Consider the following 20291-nt stretch of genomic DNA (forward strand, 5'->3'; position numbering starts at 1 on the left):
AAGGGAAACGAAAAGAAAGAAGCATAAGGGGTACTGCATTCCAAGTTGGGCGCATTTTTGAAGGCAGTGAGACCTCTTATAATCCAAGCTGAATGCTGTGTAATCTCACTTAAACAAACAGCTGCGATGCAGGAGACTTCTGTAAAAACAAAGCGGTTGACAGATGTCAACGTCTCCTATGTACATCCTGATGAAGCGTCCAAGCTTTTAGGTGTTGTAGTTTATCCACCCACAGCACCTTAAACCCACACTCCACGCAGGCAGCAAGCTAAGGGTGCCTTTCAGTGTGGTACATGGCTCTTGTCCAGCTGTTAGAGGAAGTGTGTATATGCATTTTGGGTGAGGTTGGCAGGCACACAGGGGCTCACACATCTGTTGTCAGAAAAGGTGTTCTAAGAGGATATGGCGATTCATGGAGTGCAGATGCAGGTACAATTGGAGGCTTGGATGCAACCACATTCACAAGGGGAAACGTTACTGCCCTCTCCTGACTTTTGACAGGCTTTCGTAGGTTCAAGGCCACTCTAGGCTACGCGTGCCTGCAGGGACCCAGCGAGGCACAGAACCTTCCTGCAGTCCCAGGGTAAGGTGAGAAGGCCCAGCACTTTACACAGGAAGACTGTTTTGCAGCTGCTGACTACATTGGAATGGTTCAGCATAGCTGTCTCAAATTACCACAACAGTGTGGGAAAGATGTACACAGTAACACCAGGTGTAAGTGGGCAGGTAGGCGAGCTGCAGATAATATAGACGTGGGAAATCACAAATATTTAAGAATAGTTCTGAAATGGCTTTGCTGGCCTTATGATTACAATCAGTTGCTGGCCTTATGCTGGAGGTAGGAATCATAATACTACATCAAAACATAATACTACAGAGAATTAATTTTTTTTAAGCCGCTTGCTACCAGTGATGTGGGAGATGCGATGCTCCCCAAAGAACCACCTCGTTATTGCAAGCACAAGCCGAGCAACCTAATTTGCACTGGCAAAAATGCTCAGATGTCACATGGAATCACTTAGCCTCAGGAGATCTGGTGCTTATTACTTTTGATTCCTGTTAAGCAACAAAATTGGATGTTGCCAAGTTCTGACAGGCCTGTTAAAAGGATTCGAGTTTTTATAAATCTCTCTTGATAGTGAAGATAATTTATCATCTCCCCATAAATTACATTACACAGACAGAAAGGATGCCAGAGCACATTCTCTCTCCTAGCTGGTTCCCTCTCAAGAGGATGATTGGAGTGGAGGAGGTTAGTCAAAATGTGTATACACTGAACTTTCAGTCTAGTGTTTGAGTGCTGGAAACTGGCAACAACTGTGGAGACTAGAGTACAAATCCCCAGCCATGATGCTCACTGGGTGACCATGGGTCAGTCATACACTCACACCCTAACCTCCTTTCTTGTGAGGATAAAATAGACAGGGGAAAGAATTAGATACTATAAGTAAGGACAAAAAAAGCTGATTTTTGTTGGCTCAAGGCGAAAAACAAAACCACTCTCCCCTCCGCAACCAATAAATAAATTCAGGAATTTCCAGTCAATGCCACCAATTACAGTAATCAGCTCACACTTAAGAGCAATTCTCAGTATGATTTAAGTCCTCTTCTCACATTATGTTTGTGATATGGAAGCTTCTGCAGTACAACTCCAGAACATATCATGAGACAGTCCTACAAACAATTTCACAAGCATAACAACTTACTCAGACATTTATGGGAATATGTGGGAGAGTCTTCTCATGAGACTAAACCACCAGAGTGCTTTTCTAAGCCCAGTGTCATGAAGACAAACTCTAGCAGCGACCAACAGTCTATGACTGATACTTGTGAGTTGCCAACACAACAGCAACGAGACAACTCTTATCTTCATAGGTTTGTGAGCTTCTCAGGATGATGTACAAGACTTTGCTTTCAGTAAGAAGAATGAGTACTGAAAGATGTGTCCTTTCCTGTAACTTTTGAGGATTGCCAACAAAACTTGTGGCTTCCTTGGTCCTTGGAGGAAGTGAAGGACTTGTGGAGATCATTATCTTCTGAGTAAGGTAAGGGGAAAACTTACCTTAAAACTTTGGATTCCACTAAATAATAAGGTGAAAATACTTGGCACCTACACAGGAAATGTTAACCAGATTACACTGTAACCCTGGATCTATCCTCAGCTGCACTGAGGATAGTACCAACATAAGATACCATATTATTTGGCACAGCTAAATTAAACTACAGCCAGAGATTATTCTTCCAAAACGGCTGCTACCAATGGAAGCTTCCAAAGTTGTCCTCCATCCGCCTGACCATAAACAGATCCTTCTAGGAAACACAAAGTTTAACTCTGATGAACTCAAGTTTGCAAAGGAGGCCTCAAAAACAAATCCAAAAGCTAATTCAAAGCATTTACTGAAAGGACCTCAGAGTAAGTTGTCACTGTCTGGAAAATTACAAATGCAGAATTTAAGTCTAGCATAGGAGAATTCACTGAATGAATTTTGAACAGGACAGGATGGCCTGAAGGCTCTTGTCTCCTTGGTGTCAATTGAAAGCTTATCCTGTCAGTGATCGAGAGGATGCACCAATCGCAGAAATAACCACTGCCCTGGCACCACTGGTTTGTTTCCATTAAAAAAATAAAATCCCCTGAACAGCCAGGTGGTTCTAATGCTCTGGAAGCCAATAACCCCATTTCCATCTTCCATGCAACAAAAACTGGAAAAATAGACCTTGCCTCTAAAATTAGAATGCCCCATTAAGCAGTAATTATGAGCACTTGGCAAGTACAGAGCTGATAACGCACTCGGTGCCTATTGCTAATAATAGATTCCTCCTCCCCCCCCCCCAAGCCCCTTTCCATTGTACTCTGGAAACAGCACATAGAGGGAACCAGTGCCAAAAGGGCTATTTGATACTATGCCACACAAAAAACGAGCTGTCACTTTGAACAAGGACCCAGCGTTAGTTTTTGTTCTAAATACCCGCATGTAAGAAATCCTACTGTAACTGTCATTAATGTTTAAAAAGGCACTGTTTCCATCAGTTCCCTTTTACAAATTGCAACCCCTTCCGTGCTTTTCTGGAGTCTGCCTTGGTGAAGAGTGCAGGGGAAATTGGTGGAGATTGCGTCCCCTTCCCTTGTGAGAGTGGGTGCTTCAAGAATATCAAAAGCTGTTCTATGCAGCATTGTATATCCTCCATGATAAATTAGTCAACATTTGAGAAGATGAACATTTGCAGAGATGATCCCTCATATTGAACTCTGAAGACCAATTGTTTTTCAGGAATGGTAAAGGCCTGCAAGACAACGACCCTGGAACCCAAAGTAGGCAATAAAAGCTCTTCAAAATCAATGGGTATTAGCTGGATTCAAAGCAAGATTATTATTTTTCACCTTGCAAGGCAAGATGAAATGCAGAATGTTCTGTAATGTGAGCTGCAAACCCCTAGGAAGCTAATTAAGAAAAGAAATATGTTTGGTCACGATGTGCAAACGAAGGCTGCAACCTTAGGCATACGTATGTGGGAGTAAGAATTTCAAAGTAAACATGCAGGATTAGAATAGGATTGTAAGATTTTTTATTCACAACACATCATTATTTTCTGCCCAAAGAAGAGTGTTATGTGACTCTATAAAAGGCTTGCATTTTCTAAAATTAGCCCAAATAAAAAGGCTCCGTCTCATTAAATCTACATTTAGTCCACCCATAGCTAAAGTCAATGACAACATGGATTATAATGGCTCAGATAGGCCCTCTTCTTCTTGCCCCAACAGCTTCCTTCCAGTGTATCTCATTTTGGGCTACATAGACAGGAACGATTCCAAATGTTAATGTCTTCAAAGAAGTAGCATTATAGTTCAAGCATACCTGGAACCGTATACATTTCTGACCTGTTCTCCTAATACAAGAAAAACATGATGGCTGGCTTTAAGGTAGAGATGTGAAAGCCTGGGAAAAAGGGGGAAATTTGGGGAAGAGGAATGCGCCCCATTTTTACACACACACAGTTTTTAAAAGAAAAATAATGTGGGCATTTTAAAAAACCTCTTTTCACCCCAATCTTACCACCACCACCCCACCCCCAGTCATCAATCTCTACTGTGAGTTAATTATTTGCACTGAGGAGCATTATATTTGCAATGTTCCACAACATGCTAGTATTGAACAGACATGACTGAGCATATGTACAATATTTAACCTTATCTTGAACTAAGCTGCAACTCTTTGTACTAAGGAATTATGTTAAAACTTAAGAGCTTCTTCAAGTCTTACCTCTCTTGTCGTTGAAGAAGGAAGGACATAGCCATCAATGGAGAGACCATGACACTGCAATGTATATGAACATTTCAATATTAAAACATGGTAGATAGTAAGAATTAAATGAGTCAACATTTAAAGAAATTATGTGGATTTGTTGGAAGGTGGTTGGCTTTTAAACAAGTTCTTCCGGGAATTGTTTTTATGATATATGGCAGGTTTTAAAAATAAACAAACCAGCAACTGTAAAATTATTTCAGTACATCTGCCAAAGAAAAGGTTATCATTCTATAGTAAGAACAGATGACGGTCTAATTATGCTACTCTCCAAAACCATCCTTCACCAGCATGGAATTACTTGTGTGAGATCAAAATACAGGATAAATCTGGCTGCAAATTAGTCATGAATGTGGAACACTTGCAGGAAATTCAGAGGTATGGATTCAGAAATGTAATTATGCTTATTCTGGTACAGTGACTCAAGGACACGTGGAGCTTCACGTGTGATGTGTGATACAGAAGGCTAATAAACCCCTAACTAGCCACATTTTTGCTTTGGAAACAAAGTTTATCTGCTCCTTAGTGGCCCCATCAAATTTGTAATCAAAGGGTAATAAAAAGTGGACATTTGGTGAGAGTAACAAGCAACAAACAACAGAGGGATCTAGATGGAATTATTGCTTCTAAGGGGAAATGAGGCAGCATATTGTCTTTTATGGTTCAAATTGTAAGCATAGAATAGTAGATTCAGTTGATTCTATTAAATAATCAAAGCAATTTTATATTGAATTGAGCCTGGGCAGTTTAATTTCTAGGCAGAAAATGATTCATGTCATTTCATTTGGTACACTATGGTGCCATTCCTGAAAAAGTTAACGTTTCTTTTTAGGCAAGCTTTGAATTGTAAGACACGTCAGCCCTGCTCATAGTCCTGTCTCTGCTATGGAGTCTTTTCAATCACGATGTTTCATTGAGTTTTGAGTATTACAGGTGCTCTCTTTAATAGCATTATCGTATTCTGCTGCTTTTAGGGTTTTAATTCTGCTTTTAGTCATATTCTTACTTTTTATATTGGACAGTCTTCCCACCATGCTCTCCTTTCAGAAAGTCACCTCTGACTACTTTAACTACCAGTGCTCTGGAGAAACATGTTGGGCAATTTTGTTCTGTGAGTTCTGGAAGGATTTTTTAGCTACAAAATGGGTCTCCCCCTCCCCTTCTTTCCCCCATGCACCTCCTAAATCCCTTCTCCCAATGCTCAGGAGCAGATTTGGGGAGAATGCAGGGTGCATATGAGGAAGGAAGGAGGTGAATTCTGCTGCACAAATGGAAATCTTTGCACTATAGGAACAAGTGTGTTAGTCTACCACTCACTGTTATTTCAGAAGATTTGAACGGAACACCTATTAGCTAGAAATTCAACAAGTGTTTCTAGATATAATCCAAAGCAACACAGTGTACTCTAAAAGTTAACCTAATCAGACAACGCATGGCATTTCCCTCCCCCTTCTGTTGCTTCCAAATGTACCTTTTGAAGGATCTTCCACACTTTAGGATAGAAACCCACGGGGACTCTGTTAATGGCACCATCCAGCCTCCTCCTGCGAAGCCACTGCCCTTGTCGGTCACCCCAACTGATACAGTGCCCACCAGACCCTGTCAAGGATGATGTACTAGTAGGGGACGATGGGCTACTGCATCTCTGAAAAAAGGACAAAATTTCACCAAAAATGTCAGAAGCTCCATTTCAATCCCCACTGGAGAAAGACTGATTAAGGTAAAGGGTTGCAAGCTGCCCACCTGTCCTTCAGCAGGTTACTGCTTATTATACATAACAATTTCGCTATATATATTGGTGTGGGTAGCCGATCCCTACAATAAGAGAGCAGATTGTTTTCCAACAAAAGCAACACAACCCTGTCTATGTTCTATCAGAAGCAAGACCCATCAAACTTTATTCAGTGGATCTTACTCCCTAGTGTATTCAAGATTAGAGCCTAGTTCATTTGCACAACTTCCAAAATTCTTTATTCCAGAGATGTCATAAAAGTCTTAATGGGGTTCTTTCTGCCTTAGGGGGTCCCAGTGAGCAAAGGTGATGGAGCTCCTTAACCTTGCATAGTAGAGGCAGTTGACATGCCTGCAGTTTTCTCACAAGCTACACCAGCTGAAAAAGTCTCTTCTACACAAGTAGAAGCCATGAATCCAACGTGGATAATTGTGACAGTCATTTATGAAATGTAGCTTACATAGCTATTCTCAACCACAATACTTAGTGAAGATTGCATTGCATTGGTACATCTCGGTTTCCCCCCAGATTCTTTTTAAAGGCCAGCCAATTTGAGATCTATAATGGATTTGATAGATATCCAGCAGGAAAGTCAGATGTGTGTGTTTGTGTATAATGCTTTAAAACCGTTTTATTGGTCTATTTCCATTAAATGTATGTTAAAGAAATTTCCCCCTTTGCTATATTAATGTTCATTTGCAATGCAGAGGTTCTGGATATTGAATGAGTCAGGCTGTAACCCATTCAGCAGAGCTGACATTAATCACATGGTTCAGTGGAAATTTCAATGCTTGGGCAATTAGTGTATCTGTACTGTAGTGGTTTTGTCACCTGTGCCCACAAAGATAAGATCCCTTCCGCTAATAAATCACTGCAAATGACTTGTGGGTCCCAACAGCTAGCCTGCAAAGTGTATAAAAGCACCATAGTGTATAAACTGCAAAGTGTATAAAGTAGCATAGTTCTTCACACAGCCATTTAACAGGGGGAAGCAGGAGTGTTATAGTGTCAAAAAAAATGGACCAGAGCACATTCTTAAGCGGCTTCCCCTAGCCCTAACAAATCCTAAAAATGTGTTATCAATTTCTCTTCAAGGCTTTGTAACTAAAAATAGATTTGTTGGGGTAGGCTTCAGATAGCTGAAAAAGGTACTGGCGGGTTTCAACCACCAAATGATAAAGCAGAACCTATATTGCTTGGTGATGGGAGTCTAAACTGACTCCTCACCTTCAGGCATCTCTGCTCCTCAACTGGATTGCCATAAGCCACTGTTGTTCTTGGCTGCCTCTTAGTAGCTACTCTTGTCTGCTTCAGTACTAGGTGTGTTGGCCTATACATTTTTTTCAGCCCTTTAGTCTTCCAGAGATGCCCCTCAGGCTTTTCTTGAGATTGGTTCCTGCCTGAAAATGTGTCCTGTCAAGTCACTTTTGGGTGTTGAAGGAGTGTTGTGGAAAAATAGAGAAAAAATGTCTTCCTCTCCCATAATATCAGAACTCAGGATTACCCGGTAAAATTAATGGATGGAAGATGCGGAACAGACCCAATAAGGTATTTGTTTGCACAGCACACAATTAACCATATGGAATCCGATGATATGGAATGTGGTGCTGAATGACCATAGCTTTTTAAAAACAGGTCAACAAAATGCCTGGACGACAGTTCCATCAATGGGCTTTTGCCTTGATGGTTAAATGGTAAACACCAGGTTCAGGACCAAGAACGCCTCTGAATACCAGTTGCTGAGAGGCACATGGCAAAGAAGAGTTGCTGCCTTTATACTCTAATATGGGCTTCCCAGATGCAGCTGGCTACTCACTCAAAACAAGATGCTAGACTAGCCAGCCTCCTGATTGGATCCATCAGGGCTTTTCTTATGCTCAGTATGGGATTCACAGTTACATTTCCCTTTTGCAACATCTACATTTAATTGCTTTAATTGGACATTTCATTCATAGGTTCATCAACACACTGGACACAAAGCTACAAACAAATGAATATACTGACAATGTAAGGACATGGAATAATTCTATAGGGTTGTATCCAACAGTGTCTTTCAGCTGACAGTAAGGTGACAGGGAAATTGCTGAAAATGGCTTGCTTTCCTGTTCTGCTGACAGAAGCTTTGCCATCACCTAAGCAATGACGTTGGATACAACCCATAGTCTTTTAATAAAGCAATGTTTGTGGTTTGTGTGTGTGTATGTATGCATATATGTACATATATATGTACAGTAGCACCTCGGCTTACGTTACCTTCAGGTTGCGAAAGTGGCAAACCTGGAAGTGTTTCACTGCATGCGTATGCGCAGAAGTGGTCCCTCCGGTTGCAGAAACCTCAGGATGTGACTGGAGCTCTGGAACGGATCCCGTCTGCAACCGGAGGTACCACTGTATATATATGTAGACACACATACACACAGCCACAATTTTAAATATAAAATACATGTTTATAAATTTTTCTATGCCTTATATTGTAAAAGACAACTGAAGAAACCAAGTTCTGTAATAAATGAGAGATAAAAGCGAAGTAAACTTAGACAAGTTTCTGTCCCTACAAAGAGGAAGTGATTTTAAGTTACTGAATGATAGATTACCATGGACCTGGAAGAATGCATGCTGCTGGATGTGGAATGGCCCCCATAGAAGAACTACAAAATAAATGAAAAAGAAAGGGGGGGGGAATGAGTAAAAACAACACCACGTGGAAAACAAACGAAATGATATAGGTATGAGCAGCAAGCTATAAATGTCCCCATGCTCTCATGTGTTGAAATCTGCAATGAAGGTCATTGCTGTAACTTTTCTGGCATCAAGAAAACAAGGATAATTTGCACCAGTACCCAGTCTGTGCCTAAATAAGAAACCATCTAGACAGTAGTTTGGGGAAGTGTCAGATTTTGCACCCAGTGTTGTTGCTTGAAGTGCTGACCTTCAGATAGCAGCAACAATGAAGTAAGAGGAGCTTTTCAAACACATGAAGCATGTTTGAGCTATTGTTAAGATTACATTTCCTATGCAATGAGCGCCATTGCATCAGCCCCATTCCATGCAGCTGCATGCAAGCAAGATGCCAAACAAACTAAGCAATGGAAAGCAAAACAACCAATACACCATCCCAGTATCAAGAACAATGTTTCTGAACTGCTTTCCTTTTAGCTTTAATCATGATGTCTTGGTTTAGCTTTGAAATTGACCAAATGGTCAAAAATGCAGGAGAATATATTCTAGCTTTTGAGTATTAAATCAGGTAGAACTCTGAAACTATGGTGGTGTGCTCCTGTTCAGGGTTCCAGCCAGACAGCTATGCCCTTTCCCACGATACTCCATTCCATTCCTTGTCTATTTTCTATTTAATGTATGCACACATGCACACACAGAGTCAATAGTCTGTGCCCACATAGCATGCTCACAACTGTTTGAGATGGCTCCCCCACACACTTAAGCTTTTTTCCATAAACCTTTGTGTTTTCCCAAAGCCTGCTGATTCCTCCCTCTTGTGTTTGGATGGTACCATTTTGGCTATGTAAAGATCCACACTTAACAGAACAGGGCACAAAATGACTCCATCTATCAAGGTGGCATTTACAAGATCATGTGTACACACCATGCTTCATTTTACAGTCTCCATTTTGGTAGCCATGAGTTGGAAAACCCAGGAGGTGCCCTCTTGTCCCCTGCCCTTCTCCATAATTCAGCAAATGCTTTTCAGCATGCATTTCAAACAGCCACAGACAGTGGCAATTTCCCTTTATGTTTCAAGAACAAGGCTTAGTTAAAGTAAGGATGTCCTCTCTACCTTTGTGGCCTATGTCCACTTTGCCAGGATGCTGAGTGCAACTGCAGCAACACCTGAATAGTGCAGTGGCCAAAATGCCGAGCTTTGATGTGGGGGGAAGCCCCCGTTCAAATCCCCACTGAGCTACAAAGGCCACTAGATGACCTTTCACTTAATGTGGCTCACAGGGGTATTGTGACACTAAAACACTGCTCTGAGTCCCCTGGAGGAAAGACAAGAACCAAATCAAATAAATAGCCACAGCTTAATCTATGGCTCAGCTGCCTGCCCTATGAAGAAGACAATGGAGGATTTGTTGCTAGGCAAACATAGGCTAAGCCCTTAAAAATATCCAGAGACGCAAGTCATTTGGGTTTAGAGAAATGCCAGGATGAAGGGCTGTTGGGTACTTCTAGGTTGGTGCGTAGCCTTATACAGCTTAACAAGAATCCATGTTGGTATTCAATCCCTTATGTGATTAAAACACTCAAATGTAATTTAGATTATTCTGGGATTCTGCACCATTTGCTACATCTTTAAAAGAGGAGACGAATGCAATACATGAAATAAATTCGCTGTTAGGTTTCTAAGCCTAGCTATCTATATGAATATACCCAAATTTAATGAGTTTTGAATGTTTCTATATTTACAACCACAGCTCTCTGAGAAATTTTGTAGTGCAATGCATCTATTATGACATCGTATTAATGCTGACCTCTAGTGGGCAGTTGAATATATAAAAAGAAAGACACATAATGTGCACCCTGAAAGCAATGAGCTGAGGGTATAGAGTTGCAAAGGCATAACAGTTTCAGAGCAAAGTTCATTTAACACACAGGCTTTCTATATAATCATATAAAATGCTTCAAGGCTTGGCTGGGGCAAATCTAAGATAAAGCAATGTCTAAGTGAATAAAACATGCCTTACAGCACAATCTTGCACATGTTTAGGCTCTGCCACTAGCACAGTGATGGAGCACATGCAGACAGTCTCATGTTCAAGTCCTGACATTTCTTGGTAGGGTTGGGAAAGAGCCTTGAAGACCCACTAGTGTAGAGAACTAGGGTGACCCATGGTCTTGCTCAGTAGAAGGCAGTCTTCCTATATCTCACTGTGTTTAATGGGCCTTACTCCATAGTGCACATCTTTAGAACACCTCCATAAACTCTTAGGATAACTTTTCTTGCCTGTCAGTTTCCCCCAATGTTGTAAACACTTACAGATCAGCACAGAAGTAGTCAAAAATCCTGGCAAGCACATAGTAACTATGGGCTATTTGGTACATTTGAACCCAAGTTTGACACTGAGTGAACATGCAGTACAACTGTCATGAATCCTGGCTCTCTGTTCACTGTTTTAAAGCACATTACAGCCATACCACATATTACAAGGGCTTTTTTTCAGCTGGAACTCAGTTCCTGCACCTTTCAAGTGGGCGCCATTGCCATTGAGAGAGAACGAGGGAGGTGTTCATGGTGAGTTCCAGCACTTCTTCTAGAAAAATAGCACTGCGTATTACGCTTTCTAAGCGAGCACTTAAAAACAAAAAGTGTGACACGGCCCCAAGGATGTCACTGCTATGTTAAGATGGTGATGCTATGGTAGTGTTTTGTTTTGTTTTTGCTTTCTGGGGGCGGAGTGTGTTGCTGGGGTTTGGGGGGAGCTACACATGATTATTGATTCAGGATAGCAGTCTTGCTTTAGTAACCTTGGAAACCACCCTGGAACTCATGCTACGGAGAGAGTGAGCCAACAGATCTTTCACACAAGCACATTAGTCATTTTCAACTTGACGGTTTAAATATGTGTTCTAACGCCTATCCGTGCACTCGTCTCAAAATGCATATATGCACTTCCAGCATGCAAATTTAGCCACTTGATATGCACACACGTGTCACTTTCATTTCACCTGTTCGCTACTACTTAGCCTCCAATGTCTCTAGAATGAAAAACGAAACAAACAAAACTGTAAATGGTGAAAGCAGATGCTGCAAACAAGCAACACAAGCAGACACAAAATAATGTGAAATGTTTTCGCTGCTCAATACCGGCAATTAAGGTCTCCTATGGATGAAAGATGTGAGCTACTACCTCCCAACTAAGATATAAAACCACCACTAGTGCCTTCCTTTTTCAAATGATTTGTAAGAAATATGAGATGGGGCGGGCTGGACTTTATGTGTATTTTAAGGATGGAGGACTTGACAAGTGTCTTTTGAACATGCCTCAAATGCATTAAGTGACAGGCCATCTTTCCTTCCCCTTCTCTTTCCTTTCTTATTCAAGCTCAAGGTGCTGCACGTGGTTCTCTAATTCCCCATGTGATCCTCACAACACCCCCCAGGAACAGGTGATTGGCTATTCCCTGCTTTATTATTATTATTATTAAGGAGCGGCTTTCTAGCAGTCATGACAGACTGAAATATCTTGGGTTGGCTGTGGAAGCTCTCGCACAGCCCCTTTGGACCCTCGCAGGATATGCTCTCAGATTAAGCAGAGGTAGATCAAAGTGAGTGGTTTGCTGTAGCCACCAGAGAGAAATGAGCTCTCACGAGCCAGTCCCTAAAGGTGCCTGGAAGGAAATGCAGAGACAGGAGCTCACCTGCTTCATCTCGCTCTTCAGCCTAGTGATGCCGCTTCGTTCCGTTTTTGTTGCTCCCGTATGACCCACTTCATGGATAGATATAGCAGGGCTTGATGTTGAAGAATCGAGAGGACGCACTTAGCGAGAGGGAGGAGAAGGAAGAAGAAAAAAACAACCAATTTTTGTTACCAAAAAATGAAACACAAACAAGAGTAATTTTAAAAATGGCACTTAGAAGAAAAGTGTATTACTGCTCCTTTCAACTCCAAATTCTTTCCCACTGAGAATATGATGGAGGAGATTTTTCATATCGAAGGGGCTTAGATTCATTAAGCTTTCGGAGGCTTCTTCACCTATATAAGGGAAAGCAATAAGGACAATGCAGTTGCTGTTGCAGGAGAGCAAGTTGTCAATAGCACAGATCACTTAATGAACGGCTCCATTATTATTTCTCAGCTTACCAAATTAATGGCAAGCTCTGCCTTCAGCCCATATCACTTAATGAAAGGTAAGTAGCTGGTGTGATCTTTTTCTGGCTTTCTCCCCTCTGACAAGCCCACATAAATTGCATTAGTACAAAAAGGCTTTGTTTTACACCGAAGGGGATAAATAGCACCCTTTCTCCGCTATGTATATCGCTGCAGCATTCTCACTTCTGAGTCACAGGTCTCAAGTTCATATACAGAACCACAGTGAAGATAATCGTCTATCTTAAAATATCTTCTTTCCCAGCTCCTGAAAGTGGGATGGCAGACAATGAGCCCTTGCTGTCAATCAGCTAAATGCAGTTTAACATGATTGTTTTCCTGGGGCTTTTCATACTTAAAGAATAAAAACGCATGGCATCTGGAGCAGACTTTGTTGAGCATGCGGAAGGAATGCAGGAACGAACAGCAAATCCCTGCGGGTGCTTTTAAAGAAAATGATACCTGCCCAATTCACAGACACAAAACAAAGGCAAAGTAACTTGGGCTACAATTCTAAGCATAGTTGCCTGGGGAAAACTTCTGAGTAAACATGGATCAGATTGCAACATTTAACTCTAGATTATGCTGCAAATTCATCCTGATTTCTATTAAAACAATCCTACAGATATTCTGCTGGTGGAAGATCTTAAAACTGTAGCAGCTTATTATATATTATTACTATTTTGTACATTTATTAATGAACATGGCATTAATACCATCTCTAGCTACTGTGCACTGTCTTCTAGCAGCGCTCTGAATCAAATCTGCTCCAGAGGGTCCCTTAGCCCTCCAGAGCCAATTATGAAGACTTGTCACTTGCACAGCATTGAATTCCATCCTCCCTCTCTCTACCATCACCTCTGATTCCTTTTCAGAAGCACACACACAAACTCTCTACATACCGTATTGGCCTGAATATAAGCCTCACTTTCACCCCAAATTCCAACCGTGAAAAGTTAAAGTGCGGCTTAAATTCGCAACCTTACAAAAATAGGCTTTTATGATATCGCTGCTGAAACAGACATACGGTAAAACGGAACGGGTGTGAGTGCCTGTGGAATTTTAATATTCAGGTGCAGCTTATATTCGGGCCAATATGGTATCAATCGCACCTACAGTCATCCTGCTTTGGATTCATCCACTGTAAGTGGGGCATCACTCATGGACTGTTCTACTATTGGCTTGTGGCAACAAAACTGGTCTCACCTGAACAATTCAAGCTGCGAGCAAGTTCTGTGGCCATCACTTGAATGATGAGTCCAATGCGGAGCCTGAGCATCTCTGCAAATAGACTGGGCTGTGACCGGACATACATAGCCAAGTATACCATGATTTCCTGTTATGGGGGAGGAGGACAGAGGAAGGAAAAAAAGAGCATTGGTTTTAGAGGCCTTCGTCACGTTTATGAAAACTGCAACACGGTGAGAGAAACAAAGCTGTTTCTTCAAGGCTTCCTTTTGCATTACCTGCGTAAGAACCGCAATGCTGATGTCTTGACCACTGGCTTCATATATGAGTTTGCTTAGTTCCTCAGGTGGCAAAGGCCTAAAGAAAATGGACCATTGATTAAAGACTGCGAGGATGCTATATTTGCCACCAACAATCCTCTGTGGTGTTTATGTGTGTATATGTGCCATTCTCCCAGGAAAACTACCCAGTGGCTCATGAGAGTGTTGTGGTGACTCCACAGATACATCCACATGGAGAAAAATGGGGGTCCTCTTCATGCGGGTTATTCCTTGATCATCTAGTCACAACCTTGCTGCTGATCCTATTCCCCCCGATTGCCTTTACTCTTAGATTCCCACTACACCATTCCTACAGCTAAAGATTGCTAGCAAACTTGCTAAGGTCCTGCATAACATATTGTTCAGGTCCAGCCTTGCCAAAGAGGACCAATGTCTCTTTTATAATTATTTAACTACATTTCTATTTGTTGTTTCTCAAAATCCTGTACAATTTACAACTAAAAAAACACACATTAAAAATACCCAGTAAATAAAGGCTGCGTTATTCATTCTAAATATATTATTTCACAATATACAAGAAGACGACAATTAGAGAAGACACAGAAAGTGTGATAAATAAGGCTATAAAGGTGATGAATGCTTACGCTATTATTGTTTTTTCACGTGGCTCAGGTGGCAGGCCTACTGTAAGTTGCTTCTGGTGTGACAGGAGGTCTGTGCAGGCCTAGCACAGGATAAAAGGAGAGAAGTGGTGAGACTGATCTCTTAATTACGCAACAACCAACACTGTCTTATTTTAAATTCAAAGATATTGCAGGAACCCATATATGCAGCAACCAGCACTGTCTTCTTTTAGATGCAGAAACATTGCTTTGCCCATTCTGTAGCACTAATTAGATAAAGAAGAGGAAGCACCATTTATTGTACCTGTAACAAGGACAGAGAAACTATAGCAAGGTGACTGATCAATCATCCTGCTTGCTGTCAGTCAGGAAAGATGTAGTGCCCAGTGAGGACATTTTAAGGTGTTTCAGTGCACATGTGTACAGCTCTAAAAGCAAATGTCTCTCAAGATGCAGTGTGTGTGTCTATATATAATTTCCACCCGCACTTAAAACTGTTATGACAGCCTTTATTCCATGGGTCAATTTATCTACTTATAGTAACAATAATTGCCAGCATAAAAGCGGTAGGAGAAATTCAGCAGCAACAGTGCAATCAGATGCACAGCTTCACAAAAAGCAGATCTAAAATTCAGGGGATTAAAAGTGTACATATCTAAAAAGATCTGGCTTTAGGAGCTGAAGTGCAAGCTTCCTATAGCTCAGAGATGCGGGGACACACACGTAAGTCAGGGATATAGATCTGTGGCCCTGCAGATGATACTGGACTAGAGTTCCTGACCACTGGCTGGTTGAGGCTGATGGGAGTTGGAGCGCAGGAGTGTTGGGGGGGGGGGAACACTGGCTCCCCATCCTTGCTACAGTTAAACTGGATGTATGAACCTGGATGGGAAACTGCTGGGAGTCCACTGTAATAGTAAAGCAAATGAGTTGCTCCCAACTAAGTCACGCACACAATAGGCTAAGTGAAATAAATGTACTTAAGTTAGTAGCCTAGTTCATTGATTTCAGTGGGTCTACTCTGAGTGTTACTTAGTTGGACACAACCCATCTTTTTAAGAATAAATAAAACCTAGCAACGAGTTGCAAAATGTATTGCAGGCACATTCTTCTAGCAGCAAAAGCATACGTATCCCCACACCCAAAGACAAAAAGAAGAGCAAATGGAACAGGTAAGGCCTTGGGTTGATTAACATTTTATGGCCTTTTAAATGTGTTTGTGGGAGATGGGGTATTTGTTTGTTTTTGTTCTATTATGTATTTTGTATTCTCATTTCATGTATTTTTTATGACCTGTGATCTTTGGATGAAGGGCAGCATACAAATTTAGTAAACAAATAAATGATATATACTTGTTCCGCACCTCAGCTAGGACTTCCACTCTTTTTTGCAGTATGCCAGAGATATAGCGGATCAGCCCCCATTCTTGGTTCAGGCCTGCTTTGCTGTAGAGCTCATTGAGAAGACAATGAACTGTGATTCCACACTGGCCATAGAGACATGTTTCCCAGTCAAGGCCTCTTAAAATACAAAACAGAAATGGTTAGATGTACTTATAAACTAATACATAGCTATTACACACACACACACAGAGAGAGAGAGAGAGAGAGAGGACATTTTCATTGCAGAAATAAGGGAAATAGCTGAAAGTGTGTAGAACTTGCAAGAACTCTATATTAGTTCCAAAGTGATGCTTCATCATTTTGAATCTAATGATCCTGGATCCCTCCATGATGGGAAAAAGGTGAAACATAAATGTAAGACATTGTTTAATTTTATTACATTTATGTCTCTCCTTACTTCCTTCATGGAATCCAAGGTGGCATATGCTTGGTTCCCAAGTGATCTCCCACCCAGACACTGCCAAACTCAGACCTGCATAGCTTCAGCAACATAGTAGTAGCCTCATGTGCCTTCATAACTTTCTTAAGCAGAAATATATAGCAGTCAAGCCATGTACAGCATATAACTGGAACTCCACAGCAACAGAATAATAAAAATCGAGAGAATGTGATAACATACAATGATTATTCAGCCAGCTAACAAGCAATGAAGCAAAAATTAAAAATAGATATTATGGCATCATGATTCCCTACAAAGATGCCCTTCAAGCTTCTGATCAAATTCCAAGCAAGTACAGAAGCCTATAGTTTTCCTGACTATGATATTTAAGTCATCCTACAAACATATGCAAGATATGTTAACGAGAGTAATCATCAAGTTCCTTAATTTTTAAAGTACTTTTGTTACGTGTGTGTGTTTTGGTAGCCTGTATTTTTTAGTTTATTGCAAAATAAAATCCCATCGACAGTGATTGTGGGAAGTTCCATCCCGAAGTTCCCCCCATTTACCGCTCAAAATAACTTTGCATGAATGTAGCATCAAGCCCTAAAATAGCCAGATACGAAAACAAGAGGCAGGTGTCCTACTGCATCTTGCACTGCGACAAGTGGAACGGTCAGCTCTGCAAACATTAATGCAGAAGATCTGGCTAGAAACTAGACAGCACTTCAGACACTTTTTGTGGGTGTGCTAAAAGGCAACAGAACGGGAAATGAAAACCTTGTAATAAAACATTAGGAATACATAACAGTAATCTGAAGGCTGAAACCCATGTCAGAAGCTGGAACCCTGTGGCACTCCAGATGTTGGAGTCCAACTCCCATTATCCTTGACCGTTGGCCATGCTGGCTGGGACTGACAGATGTTGGAATCATCCGTCTGGAGGGCCACTTTCCCCATGCCTGCCGTAAGGGAGGTCACAACTATCAGGGTCATGAACAACAATAATCCCTCATAACATTAGTACAGCTGGGTGCTTTTACTTCCTAGAAATGCCACCATTTAAAAATAAACAAAATTTGCTACAAAGATACTAGGAAACTTACTTTATTAGATACAGGATGTACAATATATCTGCCTGGTCATGTAAAGTGGGACATTCCTTTAACTGCTCTACTAATTTCACACAGTCCAAATCGCCGTGAGCATCTTTTGGCAATTGAAGAACAGCCTCCGGCTCCTATTAATCAAAGACAAACTTTAAATGACCAAAAGTCAAAAAAGGCCTGAACATGAAAGGTTGCTCTGTAACTCATTAGCTATCATTACTCCCTGGGAAACGTGAGGGGCACATAAATGCAATTACAGTGGTACCTTGGGTTACAGATGCTTCGGGTTACAGACTCCGCTAACCCAGAAATAGTACCTCAGGTTAAGAACTTTGCTTCAGGATGAGAACAGAAATTGTGCGGCGGCGGTACAGAGGCGGCAGCAGGAGGCCCCATTAGCTAAAGTGGTACCTCAGGTTAAGAACAGTTTCAGGTTAAGAACGGACCTCCAGACTGAATTAAGTTCTTAACCCGAGGTACCACTGTACAGAATTGAGACATAGTGTTTCTGAACACTTTTTACATTTTGTTTAACTAACTTTATTCTAGGTATATGGATGAAAAGGGAGTTGGCTGGAAGTTCTAAAGTGTGTGCTTTAAAATAAAACCACCACTGGGTAACTAAATAAAAAAGAGATTCAAGCAATATTAGTTTTGTCTTTTAAAATAATATTTGCATTTAATACCCATGGGCCTTCAAACAGTAAGCAGGCTGGGCTGTACATGTGTAGGGTGACCTCCTTGCTTTGAAGCAGAAGAGAAGTGAAAATCAAAAGGGGAGGGAGTCTCTTATTCCAAAAATATAGGGTTGCAATGTGTACTCAAGCCATGTGTCTGCTGTTTTGCGCGCCCCAAATAAATGAGCTGTGCGCTGAGCAATTCTGCAGGAGCTAGAATGCAGCCCTCCTGGTCTCAGGAAATCCAGCCTGCATTCGTTGCAGTTACGAACATTCAATTATGTATCATTAGTCCTGGTGTGGTCTGAAAGCAAGGAACTAACAGCTCTTTCGTCATGAAGCAAGGAACAAGCCTTCTGAAGGCTGCCTCTGCTTCTTGAACTGACCATTGAATTAACATCCGAGCAATAGATTACAACGCTGCAATATTTCCACTTACTTTCCACACCATACTAATGTGATTCCACCTTTTTTCAGTCACTCGTGCACTTTTTTAATACTCCTTTTTTGCAGGAACAATTTCAGTTCCATAACTATTGAAAAGCCTTCCAGAAGCTAGTAATAATCTTCCCTATGGAAAAACCTTCTGGTTTGTAGATAGTTATTCTAGTGTATTGGATTTAATCCGCTGATTTCAATGGATTGGAATGGGTTCCCATGTTGTGTGAGCAGAGTTCCAATAACACAATGGGGCTTCCCCTTCCTCTCCTCCCCTGTACAGTCCCTCATGCACACCCCACCCCCAAGTCTGCTCTGGAAGAAGAATGAGCAGAGGAAGAAGTCCCATTGTGCATGGACACCATTGGATGCAACCCAATAACTTTGATTGCTGCCGCCATATTTTAATGTTCTAATGTTTCTGGAACCAGTATGTTGCATTGTTAAATTAGGGCTTTATTTTGCTGTCAGCCACCTTGGACTCCTTAAGGTGGAGTACAAATGTTTTAAATAAAATAAACTGTTTCAATGATGCACAAGTGAAACATGATATATTTGTTTTTCAGCTACTTCTATTGATTAAAACGGTAAACAAAGAGGTAGGTCATTATGCTTTCCAAATGTGAACATTGCAATGGCTTACTTCGTCCACCAGTGAATGTGGTGAGTCAACAAGGTTCAGAGATTTCCGGTGGGTGTTCAAAACCTTTGTAGGCAAAGACATCGAAACATCTGGGAAGCAAACAAACCAGGTCATTCTAAGTACACAGAAGTGCTATTGTAAGAGCCCACAGTGTTTCGGATACTAAAACATTATATTAAGGACCTAGTCGTGCAGTACAAGAAAATACTGGCACAGAGAAAGATGCTTTGAGGGGGGCAATTCAGAATGTTGATTTATTTCATTAAATTTATACCCTGCCCTTTATCCCAAAAGAGTCCAGGGCAGCAGTGCTTGAGCAGGAAGTAGGGAAAGGGTTAAGTATCCTTTCCCCTCCTCTTCTCCAACTCACTTCCTTCCCAAGTAGGAAGAAAAAAATATGTAACATCCAGTTAATCTCTCTGTTTCTCCCACCTGAAATCAGCAATCACTGTAACATGCTAACATGTTTTCATGTCTGGAGAAAGATAGTATCTTAAAATGCAGAAGTTAATGTCAGCATGCTTTGGTTCAACACTGGACAGAATGCTAAGCATTAAGTGTGTATACCCTTTAAAGGCATGTTCACATTGCAGAAAATTACACTTTTTCTCCCTAGTATATCCAACTAATACTCTGTGCAATTTGCAGTTAATTATCAAGTTCTGTCCCAATTTTCACTATATTTCT

The 20291-nt window shown here is 41.1% G+C and overlaps 1 protein-coding gene and 1 long non-coding RNA gene across 5 annotated transcripts in view; one reads left to right on the forward strand and one right to left on the reverse strand.

The window, feature by feature from the left end:
* The window catches only part of PHKA2 (phosphorylase kinase regulatory subunit alpha 2), a 53079-nt gene that overhangs the window by 1587 nt on the left and 31201 nt on the right, over positions 1-20291 (reverse strand). For 2 of the 4 annotated variants that reach the window (XM_083612257.1, XM_083612260.1), the window contains exons 21-32: positions 19605-19693; positions 17844-17977; positions 16319-16475; positions 14977-15056; positions 14330-14408; positions 14070-14199; positions 12648-12749; positions 12415-12533; positions 11722-11751; positions 8631-8684; positions 5776-5949; positions 4263-4316 (exon numbers count right to left, since the gene is read on the reverse strand). In XM_083612257.1, coding sequence (XP_083468383.1) covers positions 4263-4316; positions 5776-5949; positions 8631-8684; positions 11722-11751; positions 12415-12533; positions 12648-12749; positions 14070-14199; positions 14330-14408; positions 14977-15056; positions 16319-16475; positions 17844-17977; positions 19605-19693 — 1202 coding nt within the window. The remainder of the gene's footprint in view (positions 1-4262; positions 4317-5775; positions 5950-8630; positions 8685-11721; positions 11752-12414; positions 12534-12647; positions 12750-14069; positions 14200-14329; positions 14409-14976; positions 15057-16318; positions 16476-17843; positions 17978-19604; positions 19694-20291) is intronic. The other 2 variants (XM_083612258.1, XM_083612259.1) reach the window with 2 other exon arrangements.
* On the forward strand, positions 10-11778 carry LOC310762021. Its single transcript, XR_014547795.1, has 2 exons — positions 10-344; positions 383-11778. It is a non-coding gene; the product is annotated as an uncharacterized lncRNA (long non-coding RNA).

The sequence above is a fragment of the Podarcis filfolensis genome, assembly GCF_964270895.1.
Source record: "Podarcis filfolensis genome assembly, chromosome: 4".
NCBI lineage: Eukaryota > Metazoa > Chordata > Lepidosauria > Squamata > Lacertidae > Podarcis > Podarcis filfolensis.